Source organism: Sminthopsis crassicaudata, chromosome X (assembly GCF_048593235.1).
Source record: "Sminthopsis crassicaudata isolate SCR6 chromosome X, ASM4859323v1, whole genome shotgun sequence".
Taxonomy (NCBI): domain Eukaryota; kingdom Metazoa; phylum Chordata; class Mammalia; order Dasyuromorphia; family Dasyuridae; genus Sminthopsis; species Sminthopsis crassicaudata.
This window is the reverse complement of record NC_133623.1, coordinates 4,535,466-4,554,679: the sequence shown is the minus strand read 5'-3', so window position 1 is coordinate 4,554,679 and position 19,214 is coordinate 4,535,466. Positions and strand designations below refer to the sequence as shown.

The following is a 19,214-nucleotide window of genomic DNA, read 5'->3' as shown; positions in this document are numbered from 1 at the left end:
GCCTTGGTGGATAAGCGGCCGGGAGCGGGAAGGGGCGCTTGCAATTTCCTGTGCCGGCGGGAGGCCGAGCATCTCATCTGCAGAGGATTGAAAGCTCCTCACTCGTTATTACTTCCTAGAACGCTCCTTAAGCTGCTGCTGCCACCCGCCCTTCTGCCTGGATCCCCCAGCCCCCTCCTGAAGCTCCCGGGGTGCTGGGCCTCCTGCCTCCCCTCTCCTGCTCTCCTCCTGCCCCATCTCAGACCAGATCTGCCCTCTCCTCTCAAGTGCAGAGAAGGGCTTGACAAGGGCCATTTGTCACTGACGGAGGAGGGAACCTAAGTACTTGCCCCCCGCCAAATAGGCAGAAGGTGTTGAAGCCCTGACCACAGCTGGCTTCCCTCCGTCCATCTGGGAGCCATCTTGCCCATTTTCAGTGCTGGGGATTCGGCTAGCTCCGTTCAGGAAATATGCGCTGTGCGCCAGACGCCGGAGGAGACGCCAGAGTCATTGTTCCCACCCTGGTCAGGGAAGGGGCCTGGCCACATTCATAAAAAGCACTGGTCTAGAACACTCCTAGATAGCACTGGTCTAAAACAGTCATTGACAGAGCAGGTCTACAACATTCCTAGATAAGTGCTGGTCTAGAACGCTCCTAGATAGTGTTGGTCTAAAACAGTCATTGATGGAGCTGGTCTAGAACACTCTTCAATAGTGTTGGTCTAGAATGCTCCTAGATCATGTTGGTCTAAAACAACCATCAAGAGCGCTGGTCTACAATATTCTTAAATAAGTGTTGGTCTACTGTTGGTCTAAAACAATCATTGACAGAGCTGGTCCAGAACACTCCTGGCTAGCATTGATCTAGAACAATGCCCAAACAAGTGCTATATGAGGGCTGAGCGACATTTGTACCGGGCTTTTAAGGAAGCCAGGAGGGGGATGAGGGGCCCTTCCCCTCCCAGCCCGTCCTCTCTTTCACTGGTTCCTGTCCCCCACAGCTCTGACCTTAACGTTCTTTCCTTTTCGCTCTCTTCTTCCACGACGCCTAGGATATAGGCACTGAGTGGGAAAGGCAAATCCCCAGGGACCTGCTCACTGTTACACTCATTTCCCTTGGGGACAGCTCCCCCTGCCCCAAGATGCTCCTCTCCTTCACTGCCTCCTCTGAGATTTCCTGTCTCTAGATTGGCATTGTCTTCAGCCTTCCCCTTGCCTCACCTCTAAGATCTCATTCAGGATCAAGTCTTCTCGCATCAGACCTCCCCTCCTCTCCCCTCCCCCTACTCCTCCCAAGGCAGGCCCGCTGAAGCTCCACCTGGATGCCTCACTGAACCTCAAAGTCACTGTGTCCCAAACTGAACCCTATGCATGCTGGGAACTAGGTTCAGAGCCTCGCTGCCATGCCACTGGTGACACTTCCCAGGTGTGGGGCCACCTCACCATTCTAAGTCTCAGCTTTCTCACCTGTCAAATGGGGATGAAAAAAGTCCTTGTGAGAACAAGGCCCTCAGAAACAGCAGCCATGACATGGGGGGCTGGATAGAAAGTTGGGGCAGCATGCCCCAAAGCCTTTGATGAAGAAGGGGGTAAACTTGAAGTCCCCCAATACCAGCTATGGAACTCCAGACCTCAGTCTCCTCCTCTGTAAAAAGGCCAGACTAGGTGACTTGTAAGAGACCTTGATGATTTCCTACAGTCAATGCACTCCTTGGCACATCAGGATTGTTGTCACATAACGATTACATGTGAGGTGGGTTCCAGAAGCATTATCCCCCTCATTTGACAGAAGGGGAAACTAAGGATCAGCTCCGTAAGGGGCATGTCCAGGATCACATGACTGGGAAGGGTCTGCTCTGGGATTTGAACCCAGGACATTTCAGCCACCTCCAGGGCCAATCTTCTTTCCATTTGACCCTGTTGAATAGGCAAATGTGTGAATGAGCTTCTGGAAGGTAGGGTGAGGGGGTGAGGGCAGAAGGGGGGAGGGGGCGAGGGCACCCGTGTGCTCCCACTGCGGGCACCTCCTGACGTGGTCCAAGGGAGGAGGGGGTGGGGTGAGCTTGGGAGCCCTCAGGCAGCGAGCCCGGGGTAGCCGCAGCCCCAGGCTCACGCCATCACTGCAGTGGGACCTGCCCAGCAGAGAGAGGGGAGGGGGAGCAGTGCAGTCATTCTGAGCTGTCAGCAGAGGCCTGTGGCCAGGGAAGCTGATCTGTCTCCTTCCATCACTCCCTCCTTTGGCTCAGGGAGCATCTGCAGATCCACCCCCCGCCCCCACCAAGGGAGTGACAGCAGGGCTGCTTGAAACCAGAGCATACTGCCCCAAAGCAGGAGCCCCCATGAAGGGACTGGCCCAAGGGGGAGCTGGGAAAGGGGACCGATCGCAGCAATCTGGGGAACGGGAGAAGGGAGAGTAGGGTCTGCCCCACTGCCAAGAGCTGAGGTGTCGGAGCCTGCCTCCGGAGGGATGCCTCTGTAGCTTCCCCTAGTCTAGAAGGGACCTCAGAGGCTAACTCGGTCTCATTTTACAAAAGGGGAAACTGAGGCCCTGAGAGGGGAAGTGACTTGGCCCAAGTGATGGTGCAAGAGAAGCAGGCCATTTGGAGCCTTCCAAGTTGCCTAGATTTCCCAGCCCTACTTCATAGCGATGGGGTATAGGGGAAAGAGAGCTAGCACTGCAGGCTGGGTCGGGGGCTTAAATTCGACCTGCCATGCTGGCTGTGTGGCCCCGGACAAAGGCCATCATCTCTCTTGGTTTCAGTTTAACTGTAACTTAATTGTAAATGATGATGATGATGATGATGATGATGATGATGATGATGATGATGATGATGATGATGCTTCTCATCATTATCGTTATTATTACCATGGATGAAGAGAATCGCATGTACACATGTACACGTGTGCACATACACACCACCCACTGAACAGCAGTGCTCGTCCATGTGGCCCAGCATCCCAACATCAGGCGCTCTAGATCCCGGCTGCAACTTGAGCGGCCCACAATCCAAACTGGGCCCCAGGGGGGTCCTCCCTACCCTCTCCACTAGCAGTCCATTGACTGGCTCCCAAAGCCTTCCTCTAGTGAGCGAGATCTCTCTGGCCTCCAGAGAGCAGCACAGCACGGAAACTTTGGCTGCCACCCCATAGTCAAGCCCAACCGTCCACCCGGCTCACTGGAGTACCCTCCATGTACTACAGCCTGTAGCAGAGGGCTCTCTCCAAGACCTGGATCTGCTCCCTGCTTGCGTCACTGCATCCCCAGAGCAGCAGGGGCTCCCTGTTGCGTGTTGAGAATGATTTGAGCTCCTTCCCCCTCCAAAATGTGGAAATCCACTCTTCATACTTATCGCCTCCTACTATCCTTCAAGTACTTTCTACCCCCACCAAAGCAGACTCCCTTCCGCCCTGCCCAACAGGTCCACCGCTCTCCCACCCTGGGGAAATGTGGTACTCACATCTGCACGATTCCTGGGATTTCCACCTTTCCTTAATGGCCAGTGCCTATGTCACCTCCAAGACCCTCCGTTGCCCTCCACTCCCGTCCACGTTCAAGGGTTCCAGGGTATCTCCCCAATCTCATATAGCACACCAGTCAGCTCTTTGTCCGGGCCCCTCAGCTACACTGCAGGCCTGACATCAGGAAGACCAGTATTCAAATCCTGCCTCAAGTCACTTACTAGCTATGTGAAAGTAGCCATTTCACCCTGTTTGCCTCAGTTTCCTCATCTGTAAAATGAGTTGGAGAGGGAAACAGCAGAGCGCTCCAAAACCCCAAATGGGGTCATGAAGAACTGGACCTGACTAAATAATAAACTTTGCATCTGTACACAGTAGACACTTGGTAAATGCATGAATTAGAATGAATGCTACAAGCTTGGGAATCACTTTTCATAAGAATTCTGGGAAGGTGACAGGAGAAATCAGAAAATTCTAAGCTCTCCAGATTTCCCCCTCAAAACAAAATCATTCCTCAGAGTGAATGTAGACCAATGAAAAACAGATAAGACTTGGGGCAGAACAGGGGTCCTCTTGGAACAACGGGAGATTTGAAGAAAAACCCAGGATGAAGGTTCGGCCCAAATTAAGTGTCAACACTACCAAGGTAGTTCTGCAGAAAAAGCAAGCTAGCTGGGCTTGGTAAGGGAGCCTCAGGGCCAATCACAGGGACTTTCACCTCCAGAACAGTGTGGGAAATGGGGGAGAAGGGAGAGGAGGGGATTAAGTGTGGGAATATTGGGAAATCTCTGCTAATAAGGAACACCATGTCCAGCTTGTGAGTGCAGGAGCAGCGGGGCAGGAAAGGTGCATGATGTGGGCATTTGGAGAAGAAGGGAGTTCTTGGTTTTAGGTTCCAGCCCAGACGGGAGAACTGAAGAAAGACCTAAAGCCAGAGGTACCCACCCCCTCCTCAGGATTAGGGATGGTTACACTAACAAATTCTTATTTTTAAAAAATGAGCTGGCAAAGGAGAAAGAACCCAAGCATAGAAAGTTACTCTGGAAATATGGAAGACCACGGTTCATCTTCTGAGGATACTGAAGTTAAAAAAAAAGCCTCTCCTACTCCAAAGAGTAACATTAAATGCTTACCTGCCCAGAAAGAGTTCAGAGAAGAACTTAAAAAAAAAGACTTTAAAAATCAAATGAGACAGAGGAAAAACTAAAAAAGAACCATTCAAGAAAAAAACAAAGATTATAAAAAAAACAACCTACTAGAAAATGAAATCCAGAGTCTTAAAGGAAAAAATGATTCTTTGGAGTTAGAATTGGACAAGAGGAAGTCAGTGAAGTTATGGGGCCAAGAAAAGGCATAACAAAATACAAAGAATGAAAAAATACAAGAGAATGTGAGACATCTTATTAGAAAAACAACAACAAAAAAAAAATAAAAAGAAAAAAAAGAAAAACAACAGATCTGGAGAGCGGATCAAAAAGAAAAAAATCATAAAAAATAATTGAACTACCTGAAATCTGTTACCAAAAAGAGGAATCTAGATATAGTGACACAAGAAAATAAGCAAAGAAAATTGTCTTGAAGTGATAGAATAAGAGGGGAAATTAAGGGGAAAAGTGACTCTGAAAGTAGAATTGGGCAAGGGGAAGCCAGTGAAGTTATGGGACCAGGAAATGGCAAAACAAAATTTACAAAATGAAAAAATCAAAGAATGTGAGATGTCTCATTAGAAAAACAACAGATCTGAAAAGTGGATCAAAAGGAAAAAACCATAAAAATAAATGGACGACCTGAAATCTGCAACCAAAAAAAGGAATCTTGATACAGTAATACAAGAAAAGAAGCAAAGAAAATCATCTTGATGATAGAACAAGAGGGGAAAATAGAAATAGAAAAACCCAAGATTAACCAGGGTGGGATAAGGTGTGTAGATTAACAGGAAAGGGATAAAGAGGGAAGCAAAGGATATGGAAGGGATTTTTGAGGTGGGGAGGCAGTTAAGTAATAGCAAGGCAAACTAGGGGGGAGAAGTAGAAGAGTCAGCAGGAATAGGAAACGAGCAATAATGCACATATATGTACGTCTATGTCTATACATGTATATCTGAAACTTACATATTTTGGATCCTCTTGTATGTTCTGCCATGCCCGTGTGTGCACTTTTTCCCTCTATTTCTTTTATTTGCTATTTAAGTTTTAAAATAAAGAATTTAAAAAAAAAAAAAAAGAACTTCTAGAACATGATCCATCCTCTCAGGATGGCTGGTTTGGGGCTGGGCCCCCTCCACGTATACCAAGGGCGCCTCACACCGCAGAGCGCCTGCCTCAAGGCTGCACCCAGCTTGGTGGTACAGGGCAGTGTGGCGTTTGACACTCGGGGACCGATTCCAGCTCTGGGGATGTGTGAGCCCTCCATATGCCTTTGCTGGATGAGGAGGGTACCCCGAGTTGGACGCCCCGACAATCCGGCTCATCCAGCTCTGGTGCTCCTTGTTTTCCAAATGGCTGCAGAATCTCCCAGAGGCAAAAGGACCCCAGAAGGGTGATCACCCCCCCCAGCTCGGCCCGAGGTATAGAAGGGGTCCTCCTAGAAAAAGTCCAAGAGGGGCCTTTCTCGGCGCCCAAAGAAACACAAGACACGTTCATTCTTAGCACCTTTTAATGCAGGGGGCTTCTCTGTGGGCCCAGGGGTACAAGGTAAGGCTGAGGGCTGGGATACAGAAGCAAACCAGGAGATTCTAAAAACCAGGAAAAGAAACGAGGGCTCTCGCACTATTTGAAGTGACCGCTGCTTCCCAGGTCTTCCTCCAGGCCCTCCCTTACCCAGGAGCTCTCCTTGGGTATTTACTGCTGGGGCCTCCCTGAGCGGGACTTCTCTCCTTCTGGGCTTACTGCAGCTTCCTACTGAACAACCTCCCATCTAGCTGTGACTGTGGGTCACCCAACAATCTAGTTTCCCAACTGGGACCAGTCTCTAGTGCACGTGTAAGCAAGTGCAGATTTGGGGGGTGGGAGGTGAATCCACCTTTTCCCGGCTGGCTCCCATTGGAGCCCAAAGGAAGGCCTGCACTTTGGGGCTCTGGCTTTGACCCGGAGGGCAGGGTGGGCAGGGGAAGACAGGCCTGTCTGGGGCACCAAGGATAGCATTTGCCCTTTCTCCAGCCCCCTGGGGAGTCTCATGAGGGGGCAGAAGAGGAAGTTTGACCTTTCACCCTATATGAACTTCAAGGTCCCAGCTAGGAGGGGACCAGCTCACAGCTCCATGAGAAGCCTTGATGCCCATGGGGCTCTCCTTGAGTGCCAGCGTTTATTATTATGATGTCCTGGAAGGCCTCCATTCATCCCCAGGGCCCATTAAAGAAACCAGACATCCATCCTGCCACTCAGACTGGTATATATTTAACATGCCCACCCAGTGGCCTTCACTTTGTCTCAAGTGAGATCCCGGTCCTTCTTGGCAAGCTGCTGCCCCTTGGCCCTTGCTACAGCACAAAAGGCCCGAGGGATAGGGGAAAACATGGCTGCCTCGGCTGGAGTGGGGGAGTCATCTCTGAAAGCTGCCCCGGCCACCCCAGGATGACTATGCCCACACTGAGTCTGGTTGGCTGAATTCTTCTTCTTGCTTTCAAGGATAGTAAATGGGAGGGCAGCAGCTGTCACACCCCATCAGCAAGCACCTGAGCAAAGTCCTTCGTGATCTCCCTGGGAGGACACCGGAGCCCCCCGCCGGCCTCTGGCTTCTCATGGGTAAGAGACAGTCCGGCTTGATCTCCCGTCTCAGCAATCTTCAGGGCTGAGCCCCACTGGCAGTCTACCCTACTTTCTTCATGCCAGCACCTACTGGATCCCAGTCTCTGTCGGGACTCTGTCGGTGCATCCTTGGAAGAAAACCCCCACCGGTCCACATAGCCGGAGGTAAGCTATGGCCGAGAGATGCGGGCCCCCCAATTGGGAGCCCCTTGCTGCTGCACCCATGGGCAGCAAAAGGAGGTGCCAAAGTGGAAGTGGAGATGGAACAGGTGCCTTCATCTCTCTTGGGTGGTTTTGTGAAGAGATGGACCTTCTCTATCTAGTGAGGGGGAGGTGCCAGCCAGCATATCAAGTACAATGAGGGAGAAAAGACAGTTTGCTAGATTGGGGGCCCAGAAATGTGGGTACAGATGTTTGCTAGCTGAGGGGAAAAAATCAACCTGAAATATGAGCTCCACGGGTGGACTGGATGGGCCGTGGCCATGGCCTGGGAGATGGCTAGTCCTTCTAATTAGCACGGCAGTGCCACTGGGGGCCTTGGGGACCACGCACCAAGACTTCTCTTACGGCAGACCCCTCTTCAAATGCCCACTTCCTTGGGGTTTTGGAGCATAAATAAATAAAATGGAAAAAACAACGCTAACATACAACAAATGAATGACCAGCCCTTCAGTCCCAAAGCGGGGACAGCCTGGGCATCCACAGACCCAGGAAGCGACAGCCAGCTTCTCCGCCGAGGTAGCCGTCTGCTGTGAGGGTGGAAGCGGGTCGACAGGGGCTGCTGTCGGGCCCGGGGATGGCACTTAGGGACTGACTGTGACTGTCACTGGCAAAGCTCGAAGGGAAAGCTACCCGCAGTTCGGCTGCCTGATAGAAATGGTGGGCCACCCTGCTCTGTCTTGGAGTTTCTCTCGAGGGTTGCCAGGGGGGCTGAAGGGCCCCCTGAGCACAGAGGAATATGGGCAGAGAGAGAGCCGGCAACCTTGGGCCTGGGTTCTGCATGGAACATCGGGTCTGAAGAGGCCATGGGCACAGGCAAGCCGCCTCAAAGTATCTGCAAGTGGGTTCCGGAGCTGGGGAGGAGGCAGGGATAGGGGGTTCTTTGGGCTCTTAGCAACAGAAGGCACTTCTTGGGGCTGGGGCGTTTAGCACGAGGAGAGTTGACAGAGGAAGGGATGGACAGAGGGAGGATGGGCTTATGGCCAACTCTGAGCGGCTCTGGGCCCATTCCCTCTGCCCCCCCCATCTCGCACTAGGAGCCTCAGAAATCTTGGGGGCCCAGCAGGAGGCTCTCGCGAAGACACTTGAGCTGTTCCTCCCCGAGCTTGATCTTCTCCTCCAGCTCCCGCTGCTCCATGATGAGGGCCGACTTCATCTTCACGAAGTGCTGGTAGTCCTGGAGCTGCTCCTGGAGCAGGTAGCGGGACACTGTGCCATACACGGCTTTCTCGCGCCGGTCCACATGCTCTTTCAGCTCCTTTGCATCTTCTAGCTGCTCTGTCAGCTGGCGCTTCTTCTCCATCAGTGCAACCTGGGGGAAAGGGCAGGGCGCAAGGGGCGTCAGGGAAAACATTACGCTTATGCGAGCAGGAGCTGGGAAATGCCGGGTGACCATCCCCTCTGACCCCAAAGGTCAGGTCCCCATCTCCTGCCATTGATTTTGCTTTCTTGTTTCAAAACGAGGAAGACGTTAACCAGAGCTGAACGGCGCTGGGTAGCCGAAGACAAGGAGACTTAAAAGGGATTGGGATCGGTTCCTAGCTGAGCTATGGGGGACCACTGAGGCCCAGAGAGGGAAAGGGTATGGTCCCTGTCTTTGGATCACGGCAGAGTAAAGGGTCAGGCCCGGCCCAAACCAGGAGTAATGGGGGAAGAAGGTAGGTGGAGGAAAGAGTTCCATAAGAGCTGAGTTTGGCTCTGGGTATCATGGCACTCTTGGCTAATGGGGAACTCCTGCCTCACAGGGTGCAATTGGGTCTGACTGGGGGCCCTACCAACCTGGGGGTTTTCGGGTGCCCTTCCCATGGGCCTGCTAAGATGGCGAGGTTTCATCCTCCGTGAGGGCAGGGCTTAACCCCCAGGGGTCTGCTCTCAGCCCCACCTGGGGCTCCCAAGTGGCCACGCCTCCCCGGCCCCAGCTGCCGCCCGAGGAAGGTGGCCGGTGGGCCCACACAGCCTGCATCCTCACCCCGGCTCTGTCCCCTACCTTCTCCTGAGTGGATCCGGGGTCCAAGCTGTTGAGGGCATTCTCCACCCTGGCCAGCCGGCCAGAAAGGGAGAGCAGCAGGTTGACTACTTTGTCCAGGTCGCCAATGAACAGCCGAAACTTGTCAAACTCGTTGGCCTTGCAGACGGCCTTCAGCACGGCCTCCACCTCCTCCCCCAGGGCCACGTTGGCGCTGATGTCCTCCATCAGCCCACGCTGGGCCTCCTGCAGTACGGATAGCTTCTTGCTGATGCTGGCGATGAGCTGCAGCTGGCGGGAGGGAAGGCCAAGGACGTGGATGAGAAAGGACAGTGTGGTCAGCGGCTGGGCCGTGGCTGGAATTGGCCAGAGGAAGGCCATCGCACACTGGGCCTTAGAGGCCTTGGAGGCCTTGGGGATGGGGCGCTAGCTGTCTCCAAAGGGTGCTTTTGTTCTGCTTGGCCCCATGGGACGGAAGTGGGAACAGCCATGCTGGGAAGCGGCCATGAGCATGGGGCCCCACTCACGGAGATGGGGGGGGGAGTTTCTGGGTACGTGCAAGCAGGCCAGGCTTCACACATGGACTAGGGCCCTGAGCCACTAATGAGGGACAGCAGGGGCTCATTTTCTAGGTGGGAGCCAAGTACTCTCCTAAGGTGAGACCCCGCCCCGGAAGGTAGTAAGATACCCTCGGCTGAAAGTGTGCAAGGCCAACTTCTGCCCGTCATCGGTCCGAGGAGTCTGGGCCTATCACAGATCCAGAGCAGGAAGGGCCCTCAAAGCTTACCTATTTCAACCTCCTTGTAAAACTCAGCCCTGGATTAAGAAACAGGTCCCACTGAGGACCCCACAGGGACCAGGTGGCAGAGCCCCACCTCGAACCCTGCTTCTTCAGACAACGCAGGAGGGGCTTCCTGGGCAGATACACTTAGGACTAGCTGGCCTTCAGAGGCACTGCCAAGCCAGTTAGACCAAACCGAAAGTGCCTTCCCAGCTCCTACTGGTCCCTAGGCCTCAACATGGCTGCTCTGGGGGCTCAGCACCTGGAGATCCCTGGTGGAGGCGACGAGAGGAGGAGACACAGAAGATGGTGACGCTCCCCCCGCCCAGAACAGCATGCTGAGCCCTTGGCTTTGTCCTACATGTGGACGGTGGCTTGAGGGAAAGGGCCCTGAAAGAGGTCTCCCAGAGGCCTGTGGGACTGGCCTTGCCATCCTGACCCAAATTCTGTGCTAGGGGAGGAGATGCCAAATGGGAACTCTGGAGACCTGGGCCTCCCAATGGAGATTTGGCTTGGACTGTGGCCTTGGAAGGCCAGCCTCCTCATGGCACTTGCAGGGAGGCTGAAGCACAGCGGCGCCTCTAGGCTGTCCCGTCTTCCTGACTCTTCCCCCCCCCAAGTCAAAAAGGCTTCCTGGACCCCCAGTCTCCCTGACGGTCACATCTCTGGCTCTGGATTTTGTTATCTCCCGTCCTCCTCCTCCTTTATTAAATTTGCTCCTGCAGAGCTCACGGCCTGAGTAAGCTAGGGGCAGACAGAGATAGGCTGTGTCTGCGAGCAGCTCCAGGAAACCCATGAGGAGGCAGGGGGCCAGAGGCGCCGGGGGTCTGCGATCATGGCTGCTGGCCCGCTCTTTGGGGGGAGGGAGGGGCCCTTCCTTCTCCCGTCCCACCCCACGCCTCCACCTCGGAGGACTAGGGACCCAGGTACAATTTCCGGGAGGTTTGGATCACAAGAGATGGGAGAGTAGCCTGGCAATGTTGCCATGGCAACACTATTTGCTTATGAAATCGTATGGACAGAGGGCGAAGGGATTCCAGGAATCAGATTAAAAAAACAAGTGGATGGAGTTTAGAGGAAAAATGGGGAGGGGGGCTGTGCTTCATGGGAGAAAACATCCCCCTCACCTGTTCTAAAGGCACCCAATCAGCCTGGCAAAGCAGCACTTAACAGCCTCCCAACTGCCCAGCAATTAGGACCCATGTTGGGCGGGGGCTGACTGGCAAGGCCAGATCTGGAGGGAGGAGGCTCATTAAGGACCAGGCCATTTCCAGGAGACCCTGGCCATAGAGGACGGGAGGCTGGGCCTGGGCCCTGGGCATAGAGGCGATGGATGGGAGGCTGGGGCTAGGCCGAGAATAGAAAGGCATGGGCAAGGGAAGTGGGGCCACAGAGAATAGAGGGAGCTTTGGGTTTTCCACAGCAGGCAATCTGGCCCCATGGCCGACTGGGGGCCGGCTTGGGTGAGGAGGGTGGTCGGAACCTTTGGTGGCACTGGAGGGAAGCCTTCTGCCCTGGTTTGGGGGGCCCAGAGGCCCTGAGAGGATGCTCCCTTCCCAGCATCCCCACCTACCTTCTTTTGAGCCAGCTCATGGTCCACTTCGGCCTCTCCCAGGGAGTCCTTGGCCAGCTCGGACAGCTCCTTCATCTTGTTCAACAATTCCGCCTTGCCAGCTGAGGTGTTGTAGTAGGCAGAGTAGGAAGTGTGGCTGCTGGGGCTGGTGGGGCCGGCGAGGCCGGGGAGGCCGGTGGGGCTGCTGAAGCTGCCGGGTGGCGGAGGGGGGGAAATGGGTTGGAACTCCTGCCTGAGGGAGCACAGAAGCAGAGTTGAGCTGGAGGGGACTGCCGGGGGGTCCATTTTGAGCATCTGGAAAAAGGGCTGAGCGCAGTCTCCCAGTATCTTAGGGGAGGGGTAGCCACCAACTGGCACAAGTCTACAAGGCTCTCCCCACCCCACCCCCGCCATGCTGGGTGCATGTTAATAGGAAGTCACTGAGCAGCTAAAGGCTCAGGGCCCATAAATCCTAAATGATGGCAACCTCACTGCTGCTCTCCACCCAGGGGTCAGCCCTGGACCACCCCCGCCAGGCAAGAGCGATTTGGGAGCCATGAGCCTCGCGCCTTCAGAACAAACCCAAGAAGAATCAGGAAAGGTTGCCAAGGTGCATCTTTATCCACTTTGGGAGAAAGCCCAGCAAGCTCCTATCAGGACACCCAGGGATGACCCTTGACCCTGCAGGCAGCAGCCCCCCGAGGGCTCATTGTTACACTCACTTCCAGCCCCTCCTCTCCATGCCCACAGCCAGCAGCTTAAGCCAGGCCCTCAGCCCTTTGGGCCGGGCTACACTGAGAGACCTCCTTACAGGACTCCCAGCTGTCTCCTCTGCAATCCCCACTGGGGGCAGAGAAATCACTCAAAAGCACAGGACTCTGGCCAAGAGCAGGCATTGACTCCCAGTGATCCTGAGGAGCAAACGTCAACTCCCAGGCCTTCTACCGTCTGATTTCCTGGGCTTTCTGCACCCAGTGTGCCAGCCAGAAAGACACGTTTGCTATTCCCCAAACGTGGCGCTCTACTCTCTCCCAACTGGGCCATCCCTTTCTCCCTTACACCTTCCTCCAGCTCGTGTCAAGGAGTCCTCCTTTTCCTTGTCCTTCAGTTACTTTCCTTCTTGATTACACACACACACACACGTATGTGCACACATGCACATGCACACTTATCTGTCACCACCCTCCCTCAGTTGAAAATCAGTTCTTTGAGGCAAAGTACCGTTTTTCATCTTGTCTCTGTCCCCAGTGTTCGACACACAGTAGGCACTTTACCTGTGCTGCTGGGTTGGGTTGGGGGGATATCAGAAGGCCCAGCAGCCAGTGGGAGGGTTGTTGCTGTCACCATCCCTCCTTCCCCCAGTCTGCCCGCTTAGGACGAAGGCCCTACCTTTCTTTGGCTACCTCCTGCCTCCTTCTGACCAAATGCCAATCTTGGTGGCCATGTTTTTTCCAAGGCAGCTCATTGGTGGGGAAGAGGTCGCCTATGACCTCTGCAACCGTCACCATGTTGGAGGCCGAGTTGAGGATGCCAGCCAGTGAGCGGTCCCTGTCGGCCACGTCTCTCATTAACTCCTCCGAGTTGACGTGGGCCGGGACCGACCTCCGTGTCGAGACCAAGCGGCAAGTCTCAACCTCCGTGATGTCTTGAACAGGCCCGGATTCCTCTGTGGCTGCAGAACAAAGTGGGAAGTGAGTGCTCATTGCCCAGATCTCCCAGCATCCCCCATCACCGATAACTCACCAAGGCCAGCAGGGCTGAGCCGTTGCTGCTCCGGGCTCCAGTTGACCAGGCGGTACTGCTCCTCGGCAGGAGAACGGGCCTGGCTCCAGTTCTCTTTGGTTTGGGGCTGGTCTTCTACCATTCCTTCCGATCTTTGGAGGGGGAAAGGGAAAAAGAAGAGGCCAGACCTTAGAAAAGGGACCTTAAAAAAAAATGTCAGGATTGAAAGGGACTTGAGAACACAGACTGGAAGGAACCTTAGAACATGGGATGTCAGAGCTGAAAGAGATCAGAGATCACAGAATCTCTGATCTGGAAGGGATCTTAGAACAAAGAATGTCTGAATTGGAAAGGCTTTCAGAACACAGAATGTTAGAAGTGAAAGACATCTTAGAACACTGAATGTCAGAACTGAAAGGGATCTTAGAACACAGAATGTCAAAACTGGGAGAGACCTCAGAACACAGGATGTCAGAGCTGAGAGAAATCTTAGAATATAAAATGTCTGAAGTGGAAGGGACTATTGGGCATTGAAATGTTAAAGCTGGAAAGGACTTTGGAACAGGAAATGTCAGAACTAGAAGGAATGTTAGAATATGGAATGCCGGAAGTGGGAAGGAATTTAGAACTTAGACCAAAGAACATCAGGCTTGGAAATGATCCTAGAACACAAAAATATTGGTACCAGAAGGCACTTCGGAACATCTAGAACTAGAAGGGACTTTGGAACATCTAGAACTAGAAGGAACTTTGGAACACAGTGTCAGAACAGGAAAGGACTTTAGAACTTGGATTTCAGATCAGGAAGAGACCTTAGGATACTAAATATTAGAGCTAGAAGGGACTTTAGAACATAAAATGAGAACACTAGAGATTTTTGAACGTGGAATGGTAGAGATCCTACGATACTGAAGGTTACAGCTAGAAGGGACTTTAGAACATAAAACATCAACACTAAAAGAGAGTTCAATCGTTAGAATTACAAGAGACTTCAGAACACAGAATTCTGAACGGGAAGGGACTTTTGAACATAGATCAGAGAAGGCCAGAGCTGGGGGGAACCTTGGAACATGGATGTCAGAGCCGGAAGGGATCTTGTCATATGATGCAAATTCCCGGGCCCAGAAAGGGAAAGGTTTCTTGTGGGACGTGAAGCAGGAAAAAACTTTTAGGTAAATATGGGGAGGAGATTGCCAGCCGTTCCTAAGGGCCTTCACCCCCTTGGATGCTGGTCAAGACGCCACAGAGAACCAAGCGAGGCAAAAAGGTGCACTGGCTGTTCCTTAGGAAACCTGAGCCTCAAAGGTCGGGCCTTTGAGGAGTGGCCTGGAGCAACAAGCAAGCCCCTTACTTTCTTGGGGACTCAGACTCTTCTGTAAATTGAGAGGGAGGGAGGGGAAAGGAAAAAAAGGGGGGAGAAAAGAAAGAAGGGGAGGTTGGGGAAAGGATCTATTACCTAAGCTGTAAACCTGGGTGACTGGGAAGATGTGCAGATCTCGGCAGCTCAGCCAAGAGGAGGTTGCGTTCTGTTTTGGATATGTTGAGTTTGAGGTGCTTATGGGACAAGAAAGAGATTTCAGGAAGTGGGATGGGAAGGACTCTGCAGCCCCTTCTAGCTCTAACGATCTAGCATTTGAAGTCCCTTTCTTCCTGGGGCTTGCCTCAGTGGCCTTCTCTGTAAATTCAGGGGCTTGGATGCGGAAAAGATAGAGTAGCGCTCTAGGCCAGCCAATGGTTTGGCTGAGACATCCCTCTGGCACTTACTGTTGGCCCCTCTGGCAAGAGAAATGTTCTTGCCCCCTCTGCCGGGGGATGGAACCAGGGAAGGGGCTGCTGGGGGTCCTTAGTCCTTCACATCATTGAGTTAATAGCCCAGGAGTGGAGGAGCCTGAGGAAGGGGAAAACAGGCTATCCACTGGAGGGGGACCAAGGCCTGGCCACCTGCAGGGTGTAGCCAAGACCTGGGCTGAGTCTCCTACTCCACTCAAGACCTGGGAGTGGAGCAGGAGACTCAGCCTGCCACAAACTTGTGCCGTGCTGAGCTGCTTGCTTGGGGACTGGGGGAGAGGGTGAGGCCCCCATCCCCCCTGGGGGAGAATGAGCAGGAGAGAAGTAGGTTAGGCATCCAAGAGCAAGTTTAAGACGTGAGCACGAGAGGGAGAAGAATGGATGCTGGCCGGCTGAAAGCTGAAGGCTCTAGAGTTGGGGTGACCTCTAGGTAGAGGGCAGGTGGTACGAGGCCAGCTGGGGGTAGCTAGATGGGGTTCACGGAGAAAAGAGGATTCAACCCATGCTGAGAAGCCCTGAGTGAGGCAATGGCTCCTCCCAGATCAATTTCCCAGGAGCCCGATGATCGTCAATAAAGGACCTTGGAAGGGAACTGCAGCGATGGAGCTGGCGCAGGGAGCAGTGGCAAGGGAATTTGAGTCAGCTCCCTGCCTGGCCACTTGCTGCCCTGTGAACTTGTGACAGTCCCTCACTCTTAGAGCCCTGGGTGTGCAAAGTGGCTTCAGGGTGTGTAAGATTATAGAGAGCAAGAGCTTCTCCAGGGCATTGATGGGCACGCAAAGGTCAGTGGGGCCTCTGAGAGTGACCCAGAGTATTGGTAGTGGGCACCCCACTGGCCCCTAAATTGGGTTGTTTCAGGGCCTATCTGGGGACCGGGAGGATGGGCAGCCATGGACAGAGGCCTTGCTGAGGTGATTTGTGAATGAAGAGGGCGAAGAAAGGGGAGAAAGGAAGCAGCTCAAAGTGAGGCAAGAGGGGTGGGCCTTGAGGCCGTGAGAAACCTTTCATATTCCTTTCCTGACAGGACCCATGTGCCTAGCTGCTGGCACATGCCCTTCTTGCCTGTGCTTCCCATTTCAGAGGGGAGAAGGCAGCCTAGAAGAGCCCCCCAGGCTGATCAGAGCAAGGCCGGGGCCAAGGTCAAGTGGCTAAGGGTCAGGGCCAGCCTGGGGTGGCGTCTGAGGGCCTGCGGAAAGGCTATTCTGGGGACTGGGTGGGTGGGCCCGTGAGCGCCTGGGCTCCCCAGAAATACTTGCCTGGCTGCAGTCATGGAGTCTGGTTTGAGGCTCAACTGCTCCGGCATTCTCCACACCCCACCAGGGTGGTAGTACTGAGGAGCAGGTTGTTCTGGCCCGGGCCTGTTGCCTGCAGATGGTGGAGGGAAGTCTCTAGGCAGGGGCTCTGGAGGGAGGCTCTGGGACCGCTTTCTCACCACCTCTGCCGGGCCCCCCTGGGGACGAGGCTGCTCCAAGGCTGTGTCGGACCGCCGGCTGCCGGTGGTCTCTAAGTTGGCATACTGAGAGTGCTGAGATAGCCGATGGCCCCTGTACTTGGCCCAGTTGGGAGGTGGGGGCCGAGGAGGGGGTGGGGCCTTTTTTCTGGCTCCAAGGGGATCTGGCCGGGTCTCATCCACCTTGGCCAGGAGTTCTCTCCTCTCTCTAGCCCGTGTGCTAGGGGGGTCCAAGTTGATGTGACTCTCTGAGAAGGCCCGACCCCGAAGCGGATGGGGCATTGGTGGCTCATAGACAGCACTGCCCATCAGGGTGCCCACAGAGTGATCGTAGTCACACAGGAGGTCCAGAGAGGAGGCCACTCGGTAGCACGCTGACCATTCACGCCCGGGGTTCTCGAAACAAGAGCGTGGGCAGCCAATTTTGTAATGGGGTCGGTCCCTGAAAAAAAGTGGAGAGAGGCTATTGGCTCATGGGTGTCCCCAGCACCGGAAGCAGGTTCCCACAGAGGGCCAGAGCTGGTAGGGACCTGCCTACAGTGACCCAGCGAGGTCCCAAAGGGGCCTCTGGGTAGAGGGTGCAGGTCTACCACCTCCTCACTGGACAGGCTTCAGGCCTGGGTGGCCACATCCCACTGATAGCCATGAGTGAGCTCTCAATTGGCTAGAGCTCCCACATTTCCCCTGGGAGGTCCCAATCTAGACTTGGGGAGCATGGTTTTTCCCCAATCCCAGCACAGACCTTTACGTTCTCTTATTAGCTTTCACCTTATTCTATTTGGCTGCTCTCTGGCCTGCTGAGACATTTTTGGGTCCTGCCTCCATCATCTAAAATACTGGGCATAATGGGGGCCAACAAGACAGTGTGCTGCTCCCCTTCCCACGAGGAACCCCTAGCTCCCCCTTTCAGAATAGGGGATGCCAACCTGACCCTGTCTCACAATCAACCACATGATCAGCACCAGGCCCCTGGTCCCCACCAGGGCCTCACTAGCCAACAGCTAACTCCTCTTACCTTGTGTGGGAAGCCATCACCGGCTGGGCCAGGCTCCCACCAGCTCACAGACTCACGCACTGCTGGCAAGGCGCTCCCCATTACCAATGATGAACCCCCCCCCACACACTCACACACACACACACACACACACTCACACACCACACACTCACACACACACACCACACACACACACCACACACACACACCACACACACTCACACACCACACACACACACCACACACACACACACACACACACACTCACACACACACACACACACACACACACCACACACACACACCACACACACACTCACACACACACACACACTCACACACACTCACACACACACAGACACTCACACACATACACACACTCACACACACACAGACACACACACTCACACACTCACACACACACACACACACTCACACACACACCTCATCACATCCCACACAGGCACACCAAACACACACACAGAGTCCCCAGACACATCCATAGCACACACACACACACAGTGCCCACACACCCCCCCACACAGATACACACTCTCCACACACACACACACACACCCGCACACAGAACACACACAAACTCCCCCTCCACACACCCACACACCCACACACCCAGAGCATATACACACACGCACCACACGCACGCCCACGCCCACAAACACACCCCCCACCACATCACTGCACGTGTACACACTCACGTACTCCACACACACTCCACACACACCTTCCGAACACCAGAAGCTAGAATTAAGGGCCTTGCACAACACCCCAGAGCATGGATCCTTGGGAGGACAGAGGGCTGATGGGAGGTCTCAGGAGACTGCTAAGGATAAAGAGCCAAGCGCTCTTATAAAGCTGCAGGGGGCGCCCTCCTAGGCAGGAGCAATCGCATCATGCCCTCCTTGATGAGGGGCCGTCAATTCCACTTATTGCATATTTCTGCCCAGCAGACAAGGCCCCTCCTCCCTCCCCAGCACCAGGAGGTGTGTTCTAGGAAGGCACATGTGCCCCTGAGGAGAGATGCCTTTGCCCATCCACCTCCTGGGGGGCAAACAGAACAGGTGCCAGGCCAGAAATAACGGGGACAGCCTCCCCTGTGACCCCAGGCTGTCCCTGTAGCCATGATCCACTTCTGGTTGTCCCTGGATGCCCAGTCTGTGCCCCTCCCCATGGCCCCCTCCCACCCTTCAGTCCTCAGGGCCATGGATCAAGCTGAGGAGGTCTGACACAATGGTTCGGACCCCAAGCCCAGCCCCACCCCAGCTCTGTCCCGCTCACACACCACCCACCTCATGGACTGGCCGGCCTTCCTGGCAATCTTGGCTGATTCCCATTCATCTGGAGAAACTTCCTATAAGAAAGACTCCAACAAGTTAGGGAGCTCACCTCCCATCCACTGCCTCCCCAGGCTGGGAGCAGGTGACCCTTGAGGGGCCCTGAGGGGCCTGGGCCCGTTCCACCTCCATGGCGGGGCCGCCACCCGCAGCCCGAGAGAGAAGGCACTCCCGGGCTGGGGCTGCATGGCCCACGGGTCTGGCAG

General features: G+C 54.3%; 1 protein-coding gene across 3 annotated transcripts in view; it reads right to left on the bottom strand.

Annotated features, from left to right (window-relative positions):
• Positions 1-6,079: 6,079 nt before the first annotated feature.
• Positions 6,080-19,214, bottom strand: part of SHROOM4 (shroom family member 4) — a 138,117-nt gene continuing 124,982 nt past the window's right edge. For all 3 annotated transcript variants that reach the window (XM_074276950.1, XM_074276951.1, XM_074276952.1), the window contains 7 exons: positions 18,964-19,025; positions 16,469-17,104; positions 13,446-13,576; positions 13,092-13,374; positions 11,724-11,955; positions 9,391-9,660; positions 6,080-8,715 (listed from right to left, as the gene is read on the bottom strand). In XM_074276950.1, coding sequence (XP_074133051.1) covers positions 8,446-8,715; positions 9,391-9,660; positions 11,724-11,955; positions 13,092-13,374; positions 13,446-13,576; positions 16,469-17,104; positions 18,964-19,025 — 1,884 coding nt within the window. In that variant the 3' untranslated portion in view covers positions 6,080-8,445. The remainder of the gene's footprint in view (positions 8,716-9,390; positions 9,661-11,723; positions 11,956-13,091; positions 13,375-13,445; positions 13,577-16,468; positions 17,105-18,963; positions 19,026-19,214) is intronic.